Source organism: Mastomys coucha, unplaced genomic scaffold (assembly GCF_008632895.1).
Source record: "Mastomys coucha isolate ucsf_1 unplaced genomic scaffold, UCSF_Mcou_1 pScaffold18, whole genome shotgun sequence".
Taxonomy (NCBI): Eukaryota; Metazoa; Chordata; class Mammalia; order Rodentia; family Muridae; genus Mastomys; species Mastomys coucha.
The window spans coordinates 14,445,816-14,461,965 of record NW_022196900.1 but is presented as its reverse complement, the minus strand read 5'-3'; the positions used below and the strand labels follow the sequence as shown (position 1 = coordinate 14,461,965).

Genomic DNA, 16,150 nt, shown 5'->3' with positions numbered 1-16,150 from the left:
ACCCAGAGCTTTGCTGGGCAGCAGGAGACCCAGAGCTTTGCTGGGCAGCAGGAGACCCAGAGCTTTGCGGGGCAGCAGGAGACCCAGAGCTTTCAGGCAGCAGGAGACCCAGAGCTTGCAGGCAGGAGCCTTTCCTCTGAGCCCCAGTGCATTCAGCAGGCTTCCTACTTGAAATCTCACTTAGACGTGACAAAAGCCCTCCAAAAATCAACACGTCATAATCTTCCCTCACTGACCCATGTTCTTGTGTTCTACTTCCATAAAAGGCACTGCAATCCAAAAATCCAGAAACTTCATCTTCCAACATTTCCTCCCCTCTGATTTATAACGTGCAGACAGCCACCAAGTTCTACCACTTTTATGTCCTAAATAGTTGTAGGTGGTTACTGAAAATTCTAGTACAAGTCAGTATCATGTCTCAATCTCTGGTACAATCTCATGCTCAACCTTTGATACATCCTTTCTTTCCAATGCTTTTATTTTTCAAGTAAAGCAATAAGACACCAGCACACCTCTCAGCCACTTCTCCATGCTTCCTGTATAAAGTAAAACACCCTCAACAAGACATCCAAAGTTCACCTCATCGTCCCACAGCCTACCTCAGCTACTTTAATTTACAACAACTTTCTTGCTCTCCTCTCAGCTGTACAGAATGTTTTGTGCTTCTCCAATAAGGTCTCTTTCCACCTGGGAGCCCTCATATTCCTAACTAGGATTCTATGGCATACACAATGCCTTGGTTAAACAAAGGTTATAGATGAGCACTGTGGTGTCTATGATAGTACTCATGCTTCCTGCTGAAGGGAGGTACTCATGGTGAAAACTTCATCTGAACCATGGAAAGTTGTCTGCATGTAAGATGCCTACAAGGACCTGGGACTGACATCAGAGTCAAGCCTCAAGTTACCTTCCAAATATTAATGGACATCATGATAAATATTAGTAGGCAAAGACCATATAAAATCATTTGGAGCTTATTTAGATAACTGTGTTTTATAAAGCTTCAAGCTATAATAAGTAAGAGTTCTAAATAGGTTGGAAAAGAGACTCTGACAAATGCCAATTATGTCAAGTCATGACAAAACACATCGAGCAAATGTGCACTCTTAGCTGCTGTATGTGGTCATGCAGCACAGTCACCAAAACACAAAAGTCCATGTCATAAGAATCAAGCTATTAATTATTTGACTGTGAATTTAGAATAACACAACTGCTAAGCCAGCAATAAGAAGGGGGTCTTATATATCCTGGTCAAAATACAATTGCCACCATTTCCATACTGGATCACTGTAATCTGGGATTGCAAAGCCTAAAACACTTTCTTCAAGGTAGCACAACTTATGTTTATAATCACAATGAATTGTGAAGTAAAAGCACACTCAATAGACTGGACAAATGTACAGTAGTACTTTCATACTGTCAGAGCCAAGGCCAGCTTAAACTCTTCACATCTTAATTCAGTTAGTCTTTTCAAGATTCTTATAAATGGTATTGGGCTCATTGGTTAGGAGCACTGGATGCTCTTTCAGAGTACCCAGGTTCAATTCCCAGCATCCATACAACTGCTCACAGCTGTCTATCACCACAGTCTCAGGGAACCATCACCCCCCTCTGGCTTTCTCGGGCATCAGGCATATATATGGAGCACAAACATACATTCAAACAAAACAGCCATACACATTTTAAATAATCTTATAAGATACTGATATTATGCTCATTTCCCAAAGAAGGCAGGAAGAAGTTCAAGTAGCTTGTCTAGAAGCTCAGAATTAATATGCCACAGAGGTAGGATTCAGATGAAAACAGTTAATATTAACTATTACACTGTGCTGTCTAATATGGAAACAATCAAAGGTTCATGACAAGGAGTCAGAATGTCTTAAGAGAATCACAAACAACTAAGATTGTGCTTCAAAATTACAAGAAGAACCCCTGGAACTGATAAACAGGTACTGCATATACCATCTACACAGGGACAGTACATTCTGTTTCTCACATGGCTGGTATGCACCAGAGCTTTCAGCCTAAAAGCAGTACATCATTACAGTAGAAAGGCTGAACAGAGGACTGCTCATGGCCATGACCAAGAAGCCAGAGAGAGAAGTGTGCAAGGCTCTCCCCTACAGTGTCACCCCCTGGGGAATAGTCTTTAACACAGGAATTTGGGAGACTTCCCAGACCAAGTCCACAGCACCCTGCATGTCAATCACTTGTAAACTGGAATCTACAATGCTGAGGCTCACCACTCTGAAAGGGCATTGTTCTAGCTACTGTGCTCCAGCAACATCTGATAACTCCAATGCTGAGTCTTAATTTAGCTGCAGCCAATAGCAACACAACAACAACAACAAAACTCTGCCAATTTGGGCTACTTATCTAAAACCTACCCAATGTAACAAGCCCGACACGATGATGCATTAACTTCATGTTTTTACACACGATGATGCATTAACTTCATGTTTTTAAAACAAATGACCTCAAAACATCGGGCCCAAACTTTACCTTCTATCATCGATCATCATCCATGTGGCATGATTAAGAAATACTGACACATGGACTTTTCCATCAGCAGCTCCTCAGACCAAGAGACTTCTGGGACAAATTCTACATACATAACAGGACACACAAAACTAGAATCGTTGTGAATACAACAGTGATTGCCCCTGCAATTTAAAGAAGCTAATCTTCTCTTATATTCAGACAAGTTATTATTTAGTAAGCACCTCCAATGTCACGAGTATTTTTAAAAGATCATTATAAGGGCTGTCAACAATTTATGGTTGCAGAAGTATTTCAGAAGTTAACTTGATTTAGGTCATGCAGCTATCAACCAGCAGCCCCAATTCAAATCCAGGCACTTGTTTGAGGATCATCAGATTTTACACTAGTGTAAACTACTGCCACTATTGGGACTGGAAAACAAGGTTTTAGTAACCAGAGCAAGGGAGTCAGCAAATCCAGCTGCTGCCAGTATGGCACCTCTTATATCACTTCATACTTCGTTTGAATTAGGTAAAAAGAGTTGAAAATTAGAAGGCCTCATCCAGCAGGTAAGCTAAGACAGTGAGTCTTAACAGGTGAGTGTAGCTATTGCAAACATTAACAAGAGTATTTGGTAGAGACATGATGCAAGAGGGTAAGAAAGGAGAATTAAGATGTCAGGAATCTGACAATCATAAAATAACTAACTGGCAGGGAAGCTCAGTGAGTGGCTGTGAGTAGCATTGAGTGTAAATGTAAGACTGAATTGATTGAACCAATGATCAATTCTGGTCATCTAACTTACCCACTGGGAACATCAGCTAATACTAGGAAATGAACTGGCAGGATGGAGCATTCCTTTCTTTTTCTTTTCCCTTTTTCTGTCAAGTATCATGTTGTTGAAGATCTTTTACCATTCTGTAGGCTAGAATTTTTTCTTATTGATGGTGACTTTTGCCTTACAAAATATTTTCAACTTCATGAGGTCTCATTTATTAACTGTTGATCTTAGATCCTGAGCCATTGTGTTCTGTTTAGGAAGTTGTCTCCTGGGATTATGGGCTCAAGACTATTCCTGTTCTTTCTTCTATCAGATTTAGTGTACCTGGTTTGATTTTGAGGTCTTTGATCCAATTGGTCTTGAGGTTTTTACAGGGTAATAGATATAGATCTATTTGCATTCTTCCACAAGCAGACACCCTCCCTGAACAACTGATTTTGTTTAAGAGAAGCATACCTTTCTATGATGAACTGGGGGTAAGATAGGGAGTAAGAAGAGGAGGAGGTAGTCTCCCCTCTAGGAGCCAGGGGATGTAAGCATGTGAGAGACTGAAGAGGCTTTAACCATGCAGAGAACTGTTCCACTCAGTAGTGTAGGAGGTGAGATAGAACCAACATTCCCTAGGACACTGGGGGAGAGGCTAAGTAAACATAAGTGCTGTTAAATACTATTGAGAATGTTAATTTTATGTTGAGCTTTAAGTCTTTATTGTAAGTATCCCATAAAGTTTTTTCTGTCAATGAGTTAAGCTACCAGGAGTAGCTGTTCAGGTCTTTGACAGCAGTACACAGCCTTCCCTTATGGCAGGCGTCCGTTCTCTGGCAACTGGCCAGATTGCCCTCATGGTAGTTTGGCTGTTTTGGATACTTTACAATTAATGTGAGAATGTGGAGTTGTAAGGGTCAATACACCTAAAGCCAAGACTCCTGCTCCAGGAGCATTTTACTCCAGTCATAACCACTTCAGACAACCTGGCCTGGCCTGGCTTTGGAAAGCTTTGTGCCAGGATAACAAACCTTGCTAAACTTCAGATGACCTTGTAGCTCTTCTCACTCAAGATGAGGGACTAGCATCTCCTGAGTAACAGCACAAGGTAGTGACTGGTAAGGCTGGAAGCTGGTGTAATGACTGGCATGAGCACGCTCCTTCATTTGTATGTCACACCCTTCTCTCTACTGTATAACCCAGCTGCCCAGCATCCTCCTGTGCTACCCCCAGTGTTGTAATTCTAGGCCCAGTACATTTTTCTTATCTCCTGACGAATCTTAAGTAGAATAGGCTGAAATGGTAGCATGAAAAACAAGCTATGGCCCTTGAAGTGGAGGTGGAGTGGTTGCCACCTCAGCAGCAACATCAAGAAGATAGTGATGAGTCCAGACAGCAGCAGGAATAGCAGTGGCAGAAGTAGGCAGTAGATGATAAAGGGTGACAGACATAAAAAGAAAGTAGAAAGGTGAGGTAGTGGCCAAGACCGTAAACACCATTCTCTGAGGCATGTCTAAGAGCCTCTAAGCCTTGGAGGATAGGGCACTGACATGGGCAGCTCAAGAGCTAACTCAGGTCACCTCAGAATCTAACATTCAAAGCATTAGACCTGTGAAAGTAGCTGTTCCTGACTGCTGTTGACTGCTGTTCCCACAAGCTACTGCTTAGAACTGAGGCTCTGACTGGTCAGGCCACTGGCAATCAGAGCCCTGGGCAGTAAGCTTCTTACCTGACCATACACAGCTAGATGGCTCTAGCTTCTAAGGCCTAGGGCTGTAAAGTTCTTTTTCAAGGTGTGGAGCTATAAGCCTCTGAGTCTGATTGCCCTGTATAAGCAAGCCTTGGGCATTCAAGGTCCAAGACCTTCTACAACAGACTAAGTTCTTACCCACTGCATATGTCCATCTGAGTAGAGCAATAACACACTACTGGTAAACAAAACAAAACAAAACAAAACAAACCCACCACTACCAATAACAAACCACTTACCTAACAAGCAAACCAGGGGTCAGGAGGAACAAGGAGAACCTAGATGGGGAGGCTCAAACACTGTGGATAGTAACCCCTACAGCCCTCCTGAAGAGCAAATGAGCAATACATCTCAAGAATTTTAAGTAACTGGTAATTCCATTTCTCCAATGTATGCCAAGAAGTTTAATAAAGAACGGAGGCAGGGACTTAGCTACAAGAATATTTCTTTCAGTATTATTACCTTAAAATCTGGGACCAACATAAACATCTAACAGGATAAAAATCAAGTGTATTCAAGAATCACATTCATATGACAGTGCTATGCTGACTTGATATTAAGTGTTGTAGAGTGATGATAAATTGGAAGAATGCTCATGGTATATTATGTAAAGGCAAATTATAAAGTAGTACATGTAGTATGCTACCTAATTTTTAAGGTTCTATTTGCATAAAAAGGTTATCAGCAAATCAAATGCTGAATGTGGTTATCTTCAAGGTACAGAGTTAAAGGTGATTTTACTTATTTATTTATAACTAACATTTCCTGCAATAAAACTTGTATTATTTGTATTTATAATCTAGCAGAGGTACACAGACTGGTTATGCTAAAATTATATTTAAAAATAAATAATTATATACAAATTTAAATTGTTATCAATCAACAAACATTAGTGATTATATCTGAATGTTCAGGCTGGGAAAACCAGCTGAAGTGAGAACACAGTGAAGGCTACTGGAAAATCCACCTGCTTCAAAGTGCGGTCCGTGTGCAATAGCCATCACTTCAGCCAACCTCACTCCAGCCAACCTCACTCCAGCCAACCTCACTCCAGCCAACCTCACTCCAGCCAACCTCACTCCAGCTCCAGTATGTGCTATAGTTGGTAGACCTTCATGGTCTACAGCTCTATTGAGAGAGGTAAGATTCCTACCCCTCCCTCCGAGAAGAGAAAGAAATAGAGAGGAGATGCTCCTGCAGTGCAATGATCTTACCTGACTTGCATGACAGACTTTCCTCTCACTTACACTCTATTCCACTTATCAATACTTCACTACACTTGACAAGTGTCCAAAACAAACAAACAAACAAAAAAAATTGGCGTTTGTCCCTAGTAACATTTTATTTGTCTTAAAAAATAGATTTTCTGGGCTGGAGAGATGGCTCAGTGGGTAAGAACACTGACTACTCTTCCGAAGGTCCTGAGTTCAAATCCCAGCAACCACATGATGGCTCACAACCACCTGTAATGAGATCTCACACCCTCTTCTGGTGCATCTGAAGACAGCTACAGTGTACTTATTTATAATAATAAATACATCTTAGGGCGAGAGAGAGCAGGGACGGAACGAGTGGAGTTGACTGGAGCAAGCAGGGCTGACCAGAGCAAGCGGGGCCAGACAAAGCGAGCAGGGTTGACCTGAGCGAGCAGAGGTCCTAAAATTCAATTCTTACTAATCACATAAAAGCTCACAACCATCTGTACAGCTACAGTGTACTCACATACACAAAATAAATAAATCTTTAATATATATATTTTCTTTTTAATTATGTGTATGTGTGTGGGAAGGCGCACATGCATGCATGTGCTTGTGAATCACCTGATATGGGTCTGGGAATCAAACTCTGGTCCTCTTGCAAGAGCAGGAAGGGCTCTTAACTGCTGAACCACCTCTCCAGCCCCTAACTGTTGGGACCTAATATTTTAAATTTTAATTACCTTAATTGTTTCAGTACTTAGAAGCCAAGAAATCAGGCCTAAAGGGAGGTAATGGAAAAGTGTGAACTATGAAAAAAAAGGGGGGTTGAATCTAGACTGCCACTTGCTAGCTGAGTGACTCTGTGAAATATGAGAGAATTCTGTTGTGAGAGTTCAAAGTAGTCTGACATGGTACTGGGTGCACAACACCCAACTTCCACTCTTCTTCACTTTCCTTGAGAAACTTGTTCTTTTTTAAGCTGAAAACAAGTAACTAAGAAACACGGGTCAATTGGCTAGCTATAGATATCCAACTGTACAGCAGGTATCAGGATATAAGAGGAAACAGATAAGACAAAGGCAGATGTCCCCAGTCTAGCTTTACCCTGTAGTATAAAGGAGATCTCTGAATCCCTACCCAGGTAGGAAGACCATTCAGAAGAACAATGGTGAAAGCATTCAGCAAAGCCTGCTCCTAAGGGCACCCTTCCTCTGCCCTATCCTCTCCCACCCCCTCACTGCTGTAACAAGCACCTTTCCTAGAAACAGAAATCTCTATGAATACCAGTCATCTGCACTAAAATTTAACTTGCACTACCAAATTCAAAAGAAGCACCCGAGAGGTACGACTGTCTTATTTGTTTCAGTGTTTTCTCTGAATGTGCACATTTATTTCATCAGGTAAAGAAACCTTCCAGATTTTATCTTAGAACCACTTAAGGACATAGTCAAAAGGTCTGAGGATCAAACAAAGCCACCTATCCATAACACATCCTGCTCACAAAAGTGTCCCAGAACTCTACATAAACAAAATCCCTCTGTCCATTTCTAGGAGATAATACTGCTTCTGTAGCCTTCAGTATGCCTTACAGACCCACAGCAACTTTGTCTTCTTGCTCTGCTGAAATAGAGCGTCTGTTGCTAACCAAACCCTGAAGCCGTTTCCACAGACAAAAAATAAAAAAAGCAGCCGGGGGTGGGGGGAAGCTGCCCCATGTGCTGACCAGCCGGCAGCAAGCTTCTGTAAGACGCCCAGTTAATGTCTTTATCGTAGATTGCCTGACTCACAACTTGCAATCCTCTTTGTATTAGGACTTAACAACTGTCTTCCTGGCACCAGCAGCTGAAATAATTTCTTAAAGATAAACAAGTAGAAAACACACCTTAAAAACAGTCTAGAGTAGATCTGGAAAGGAAAATGTGATTTTGAGGTTGAGCGTCTGTGATTAACAAGAGCTCCAAGATAATACTGCTAGGTGGTTTTCCAGAAATGGACACAATCATCATAGCTCTTAAAGAGACTGCAGTGGCTGTTTCTATTTTATACATGAAGAAATGGAGACTAATGGCAAATTATCCAAGCTATGATGGCCCATAAACAGTATGACCAGAGAGCTGGCTCCTCTTAATAACTCACAATCCAAATCCCAAGACCTCCCCTTACCATTTGCAGTATGTAGCTACTTTCTTTACAGACCCGGGTACCATTTCTGCTACCATTTTAATGTGAACATTCTATAGCAAGAAATAGTTTGGAAACCTCATGCTCCGGGTGCACTACTGTCTTAGGTAAGAGACAAGAATACCCAATTAGTTCATTACTATTTGTAGCTAGTAACTGACTCCGCAGCAAATCATAAGAAAATGAAGCTCAGATTGACAGCGGGAGTGTTAATTACAAGCATTAGCACTAGATATCCATTGGAAGCCATAGCACAAGCTCTCTTTGCTATAAGATTGCTTGATAGCTCCAACAAATTTTAATATTGAAAAGTTGATTTTTCAGATTTATCCAATATGATACATCAGCACCAACAAAAAGAACAGCTAATTCTTCACTACCTCTGGGGAAACTACATATGGCATCCTGTGGGTGCACAAACACACTGTCTGAAGTGAGCACGACCTGGTTCAGACCTTGTGTCCTCATAGAACTCATAACGACAAACACTTGATTCCTTAGTGCTCCCTGATAAGATGATCTACACTGAAACATTTTTAGCATTTCACCATGCATGGACTATTTTAGTACTAATTTTTCATAAACTTTAAAATACTGTTTTCCAAATGGAGTATTTTATCCACTTTTCATACTACTATATTCTTTTCTTATTTCTACAGAACAGAAGATGAAAGAGACGAATGTGTTCTACATACAGGTAGCAAACATACTGTACCCTGAAACTCAACTTTCTGCATTCTCCAAGCACTTGCTCTTCCTTTTGACCTTTGCTAATGTCCACTTAAATATCGCATGCCTTTTCTCTAGTAAGTTGTACAATGTTTTATAAGTTTAACAGAGAATGCTTTAAATTTATACACACTCAAAATACACAAAACTTCTTAGACATACTAGTAATATCTTTAAAAGATATTATAGTATAGTTGTGGAAATAATAACTGGATATACCCAAATGGGTTTCAAGGCAAGCAAGCACATAGAATAGAATCTTGTGCATGACAATAGTAAAGGCTTAACCCATCACATTACTCATACCCCCACATTCCCAGCACTCCTCAGGAAGATGAATCCAGGTAAAAATTGCAGTTTTCCTATAAGCCTCTCTGGCACTTTCTATGCAATGATAAAAAAGAATGGCTCTTAGAAATGCCCTTTTTTCCCCTGCTGCATTATTAATAACACTTGGTTTTTTTTTCTTCTTTCCTATACCGGAATGTATTACAATTATATTATAACATAACCAAGATAGCAAGGTGGCTTATTTTTTTCCTATACAGGAATTACTACTGAATACTAAAAATTCAATTACAATTGTATTCAGTACACTGGTTGTATTTTCTTAATTAAAAAGGCTACTCTGTAGCTCTCTCCTTAAACTTGTTCTCAAAGTACTAAACATTCCGAAACAAGACCACTGGGTAACTGACCAGCCTCACCAACGGAAGGTCGAGGGTGGGGCAGCGGCTCTGACAACTGTCTTTTTCCTCAATTAGGCAAACACTGCTTATAAATAAACCACTAGTCAGGCAGTGGGCAGAGGTACAAAGGAGATTCGGTGCCCGGACCTACAGAGCAGAGCCCGTGCTGAAGACACGGTGGAAGAAAAAGACACCAGCTTCGGCGCAGGCGGGGATCCCCCCACGCGAGGCTGAGCCTTGGTCCTCACTCCAACCGAGGAGGGACCCACCCTCGGAGCACGCCGCGCGGGCAGCGGGAAGAAAGGGGCCTAGCGCCCGCAGAGGACGGCGGGGACCCGGGTGCGGCTCGCGGTTTTCTTCCCCGCAGTCCCCACCCGGAGCCAAGAGCAGGAAAGAAGTCGTCCGCGGTCCGGGGTGCGGCCACCGCTCCCTGCGAGCTCTCAGGTCCGGTGGGGTCGGGTCGGGTCGGGTGGGTCCCAGGCCCGGCCTCGCCCTCCGCAGCCCGGCCCTGCGCGCCCCGCCCACCCTCTCGGCCCGGCGCTGCGCCCCCGCTTACTTTCTGCGAGTCCATGGCGAGGACCTAAGCCCTCCGGGTCGAACCTGTCACCGGAGCTGAGTGAGAAGCCGGAGGAGCCTTTGAGACTCGCCAACCTCGGCCGCCGTCCGCGCCGTCCGGTCCCGCAGAGATCCCGCCCGTCCGCGCCCAACCCGCGCGCGCGCTCCGCTGCCGAGCCGCGGTTGCCAGGGTGAAAGGGCGGACGGCCCGCCGGAGGGTGGGGTGCGAGCGCGCCACGCATGCGCATGCGTGCGCTGGCACCGGCACCGGCGGAGAGGATGGAGCGCTGCCTGTCCGCCTGCGTCTTCTTTCTGAAGCTGCTTCTGTCCTTGTATCCCTTTCCCTGTGCCATCGCTGCGAGCCTTGCAATGAGCCAGTGGGCACCCAGCAGCCAGGCCTGTGCGGAGGAGGGCCTGGGAGCTAGCTTTGCCCAGGACGCATCCCTCACCTGCAGCATCTCTCCTCTTAGCCTTGGTAGGCCAGGCCCAATGATCCAGCCGGAGGAAACACGTTAGGATGGAGAGGCTGCAGAAACGTGGGGAAGAGTCTTCAGGGGTCATGGTGGAAACCTTAAAGGGCACTGAGACATGGGGTAGAAAGAAGTTACAGAAACGTAGCATGGGACCATATAGGCTTTGTTGCCTGGCTAACCTTGCTACCTCTTGAGCATGTCTTTCTATGTGATCCTGTATCATCTGTGAAATAATGAATGCAGACCTCGCTGAGGACTGTACAGCTTAAATATTGTGTTTGAACGCCCCAGAACATGGAGTAAATGAGAGTGGGACAGCAAATTAGAATGTGCTCAGGGCGGCCGGAGCTGGCAACGCAGACCAGAAAGCTTGGAAAGACGTGAAAAGGTTCTCCAGAGAGGCAGGCTTCATCTCCATTTAGGTGACTCAAGAAAAATTCATCTGGGTGTTCACATCCTAATGGAATAAAAGGGAAAGAAGTATGAGCATTCGGTACCAGTTCTGCAGTTCTACACAAATCCTCAGTGAAAAGGCCTGGTTCCAGAGCTTACAGTCTAAGGTGGGGAATGACAGTAAGAATGCACGAGGCTGTTAGAAGAAAAGTTTGTAAGAGAATCAGGGAGAAGGAGGGAGATAGATCATGTGAGGACCAGAGGCTGTATACCCAGAACCTGGTATCCACATAAAAGCCAAGTGACCACAGACACACACCGACACACAGGTGCCCCCCACTCATGTGCCCACACATAGGAATATCTTCTCCCAAAACATACACATGGAAAAATTAACAAAGGAGGAGATTGTATGAGGTAAATGGAATAAAGTAAACAAATAAATTGCACATAGTTAATAGACTCATAAGAGGTAGGGTTTGGTTTCTTGACATTACTCAGGAATGACCTGGGTGAGGGTTCTATGAAGGGTCTGAGGAGGAGTATCTAGTCAGAAGGATGGTTTAGAATCAAGGGCTTGAAGAGGCATGAGTTGTTTTAGATGACTCATACTTATACTTGAATGTTTTATGTTTCTACTACACTGTGGTTTCTTAAGACCAAACCTTGTTTTACCACACCTGTATTCTGACCTGAGCAAAGGGCAGGCCACACATTGTGCACCCAATAGACCTTTTTTGTTTTGTTTGGTTGGTTGGTTGGTTTTGCTTTATTTTTCCCACTAGACCAGTCTGGCTTCAAACTCACAGAGATCCACCCGCCTCTGCCTCCCAGTGCTGGGATTAAAGGAGTGTGCCACCACCACGTGACCCTTTCATACCTGAACAGAGATGCAAGGAATGTGATAAAAGACACGAAGGGAAACAGTGGTTTAGTTCGGGCTAAGCAGACAATGCTCCCATGCCTGGGACTACGGAGAGGAATGCCCAACTTCACTCCTGCCAGCTGAAAGGAGGCTGGCATGCAGTCCTTCAGAGAAGCCGGCTCTTGATATCGAGGGAAGGGACTCTACTATCCAAGCCCCCTCAGTTACATGGGGGAGAAGTGACAGAAGCCGAGTATCCAACCACTGACCCGGGGCTGGTGTCTCGGGGGGCTCATCTCAACACTAAAATAGAGTCATTTTCTATGGCTGAGAAATGCAGCCTGCGGGGGAGAGGCCATCGGAGGTCAAACCGACACCCTTGATTGACACCGTGGAAGGAAAGAGCATTTGGTCTCATCTTCAAAGTTTCACCTCACTTCCACCAGAAGGAAGCTCCTGGGCACGTCTTTTTGAATGACAGACACCACCAGAAGAGCAAGAAAGTGGGTTTGGGAGACACAATCACCCTGCAGTGTGATCACCAGACTGTCACAGGACCACACCCTAGGAGCTCATTTCTGGCTCCTTGCCCCAGTTTCTGTAGCTCTTTCCTTTCAGGCGAGCCAAGCAGCCTGTGGATTTTGACAACAGCTGTACCCCATTTGACTTCTGCCCCCAGCAGATCTCTGGCTCTGGTTGGCTTCCCAGCACAGCTCACCCATGGCCGTTTGCTTACCTCATTCTCAGCAGCCAGTTCCTTTGGGCTGTGATTTGTGTCCCTCCAGCCTTCAGAGTTCTCCCACTACACACCATCACCAAGCTAGGCAGCTAGTCCACAAACCCACCCACTGAGTCTTTGGACTACAGGCAAGTCCTTCCCTTTCCTGTACTTACCTTGGCATACCAAATCAGGTTAGGACATGTTTTACAGTAACTTTATTTTGAAGCAGTTGCTCTTAAATCTTGACACACCCCCGGCCCCCATTCCCAGGACTGACTGCATTAGCATCATCTGATAACTTCTTAGAAAAGCAAGTTCTCAGGCCTTTTCCTCGGAACCAACAAAACAGAAATTCCAGGTTCGGGCCCAGTAACCCATTTTAACCAGTCCTCCAGATGGGACTAATGCAGATAACACCTGGGAACCACTGAGCAGAAGAAAACTGCTCTTTAAAGGGGGAAGGGCAAGGGAAGCTGGAAAGGAGGTGAGCATTGGCGGTTCTTCCAGAGGACCTCTGCTCAGTTGCCAGCATCCACATGGCACCTCACAACTGTAACTCCCGTTTCTAGGCAATCCAGTGCCCTTCCCTGACCCCTAAGGACAACAGGCACTCATGTACACGTGCATATAAATAGGCAAAACACTTACACATATAAAGTAAAAATTAAGAAGGCTTAAGAGATGAAACGGAGGGGCTAAAGAGTGAGTAGAGTGCCTGCCTCCCAAGCATGAGGACATATGCTTGACATCTCGCACCCACATAAAAAGTGTCGGGTATGGTGGCATGCCTGCAATCCCAGGGCTAGGGAGGTAGAGAGAAAAGGATACTAGGCACTCCCAGGCCAGCTAGCCAGCCCAACCTAATCAGCATGCTGCAGAGTTAGTAAGTGGCCTTCCAGTGACCATGCCTCAAGTTTTGTTTTGTTTTGCTTTTTGTCTTTTGAGACAGGGTTTCTCTGTGTAGCCCTGGCTGTCCTGGAACTCACTCTGTAGACCAGGCTGGCCTCAAACTCAGAAATCCGCCTGCCTCTGCCTCCCAAGTGCTGGGACTAAAGGTGTGCACCACCACCACCCAGCATGCCTCAAGTTTTAAGTGAAAAGCAATTGTGCAGGATGCCTGATATCAACCCGTGGTGTCCACGCTCATGGTACACAGATGCACATGTACCTGATGGATGTGTACGTACCTGTTGCACACAAACATGATACACATACTTCAAAGGGGAAGGGAGAGCAGAGGAGTAACGATATATATTGTTTCCAAATGTAAGCTTGTGGTGATGAGAGGCTCATGTAGCCACAGCTACCTCATGAAAGCTTCTGGCCTTCCCCAAACTGCTTGCTTTCTGATGAAACCCCATGATTGGCACTGCTAATGTCCAGCAAAACTGCCCCACTCTCCAAACTAGGTTCTTTGTCCTGAGAGATGTTAGGCACTGCATGCAGGTCTGAGGTTCCTGAGGAGTTCTGGGAGGGTAAGTTCCTTCCTCTCCATGTAACTAACAACCTTTAGGATCAATCCAGTTGGGTCTACTGGCACTGTCAGCTAGCACATTTGAATCCTGATACCCCGGCTCGCTAGCTCTACAACCATCAGGAAACTCTTAGGTTCACTGTGGTTCCAATTCCCAGGGCATGGCATAGGAATAGTACTTTGCCTTTTGCATTTAGTGAGGATTAAAGGAGATTGATTGTATGGAAAATGTCTGGCTTAGTGGGCCTGTAATGGGCGATGGCTGCTACAATTATTACACTCCCACACAGCATGTCCTTCAAGGCTATTCTTGCAGTTTTTTTCTCCACTTGAGCCTTGGAGCCTTAGGAATCCTGTTCCTGCTCCAACTCTCCCTGTTCTCTGCTATTCCTGTTTTTTTTTTTTCCTGATACCCAACTCTAACCAGGTGCAGCCCCAAGTGTTCACCCATCACTCCCTGATTATACGTGACCCAGGGTTCCACTTGTACAACCCAGTCTTAACCAGGCTCTCCAAGTCTCTGTTTCTTCAGCTGTGAAACTGGGCTCCTGGCACCAGCTCCAGCTGATGAGTGGATTAAGGGGAACAATTCCGGTCAGGTGTCTGACATGCGGTAAACAACCACAAAAGCATCTGTGCTTAGTATCGCTTCTCATCCATGGACACCTAACTTTGTGCTTCCTGCTTCCTACTAACAAAAATCCAGATTCACCCCCAAAGCCCCAGAAGCCCTAGGCACTCAGTATCCGGCTGCAGCTCCTACCAAGGAGAGGTTGGTGATGCCCTGGAAGAGGCTGGTGGAGAGGCGGAGCAGGAGCAGTGGGGAGGCCTAGCTCACACTTAGAGCGCCCTAAGGCACATAGGAAAGCAGCAGGCATAAACCCAAATTTGTGAAGAACCAGAGAAACAGGAGAATCACAATTTAAGCACCAGCTCACAGCCTAAAAGGAAACACATGGCATGGATACGGTCACTGACTTTTGGCTCCTTGGGGGTGAGTACATAGAAAAAGATGTCTTGTTCTCTAGTATCCCACCGGGAGAATCCACCCCAGCTGCTGGAAACCATGGCAAGACAGGGTTCCTCTCCAAATGTCTAGAGTCCCACAGATAGTTGCTGACTGGATCTGAGGCCCGCTCCACAGAAGGTGTGTTCCTGGTAGTATACACCTGGTAAAGCCAATGGCTGCAGAGGTCTCAGACCATAGAGCAGCTGTTCTCAACCTTCCTGGTGCTGCCACCGTTTAACACCGTTCCTCATGGTGTGGTGACTCCCCAACCATCAAATTATTTTGTTGCTACTTCATACCTGTAATTCTGCTACTGATACGAATCGTAACATAAACATCTGTGTTGTCCTACGGTTTTAGGCGACCCCGGTGAAAGGGGCCACCTCTTTCGTGGTCAAACTTGGGTGATTCGTACCCCCAAAGAGGTCCTAACTCAGATTGTGAACTGCTGTGCTAAGGGGCAACCTACTACTTTTGTTTTGCTAACCAGGTATGTTTTCAAACTGCCTTCTAGTGATTTGTGTGTACACCTATAGATTGGCGCTGCTCTCGGGCTCAGCCAAAGGTGCTCCTTTGTGCAGGGGCAGCAGTCAATTCAGAGTTATAACTAGTCAGAGTGCTGAGAGTTAAGTGTTTGCTGAGGACTCAACCCTAAGTGGGACGTGTATATCACACACACACACACACACACACACACACACATACACACCACACACACACACCCCCACACACACACACCCCACACACACACCACACACATACACACCACACACATACACACACACCACACACCACACACACACCACACACACACCACACATACACACCACATACATACACACACCACACACACACCACACATACA

At 44.9% G+C, this 16,150-nt stretch overlaps 1 protein-coding gene and 1 long non-coding RNA gene across 7 annotated transcripts in view; one reads left to right on the top strand and one right to left on the bottom strand.

Annotated features, from left to right (window-relative positions):
* Fsd1l (fibronectin type III and SPRY domain containing 1 like) overlaps nucleotides 1-10,597 on the bottom strand; it is a 63,306-nt gene extending 52,709 nt beyond the window's left edge. For 2 of the 4 annotated variants that reach the window (XM_031377419.1, XM_031377420.1), the window contains exon 1: nucleotides 10,352-10,597. In XM_031377419.1, the coding sequence (XP_031233279.1) occupies nucleotides 10,352-10,366 (15 nt within the window). In that variant the 5' untranslated portion in view covers nucleotides 10,367-10,597. The remainder of the gene's footprint in view (nucleotides 1-10,351) is intronic. The other 2 variants (XM_031377421.1, XM_031377422.1) reach the window with 1 other exon arrangement.
* LOC116096025 overlaps nucleotides 9,901-16,150 on the top strand; it is an 11,137-nt gene continuing 4,887 nt past the window's right edge. For 2 of the 3 annotated variants that reach the window (XR_004120803.1, XR_004120801.1), the window contains exons 1-2: nucleotides 14,566-15,270; nucleotides 15,646-15,775. This is a non-coding gene — a long non-coding RNA (uncharacterized LOC116096025). Of the gene's footprint in view, nucleotides 10,240-14,565; nucleotides 15,271-15,645; nucleotides 15,776-16,150 lie in introns of those variants that run through there. The other variant, XR_004120802.1, reaches the window with a different exon arrangement.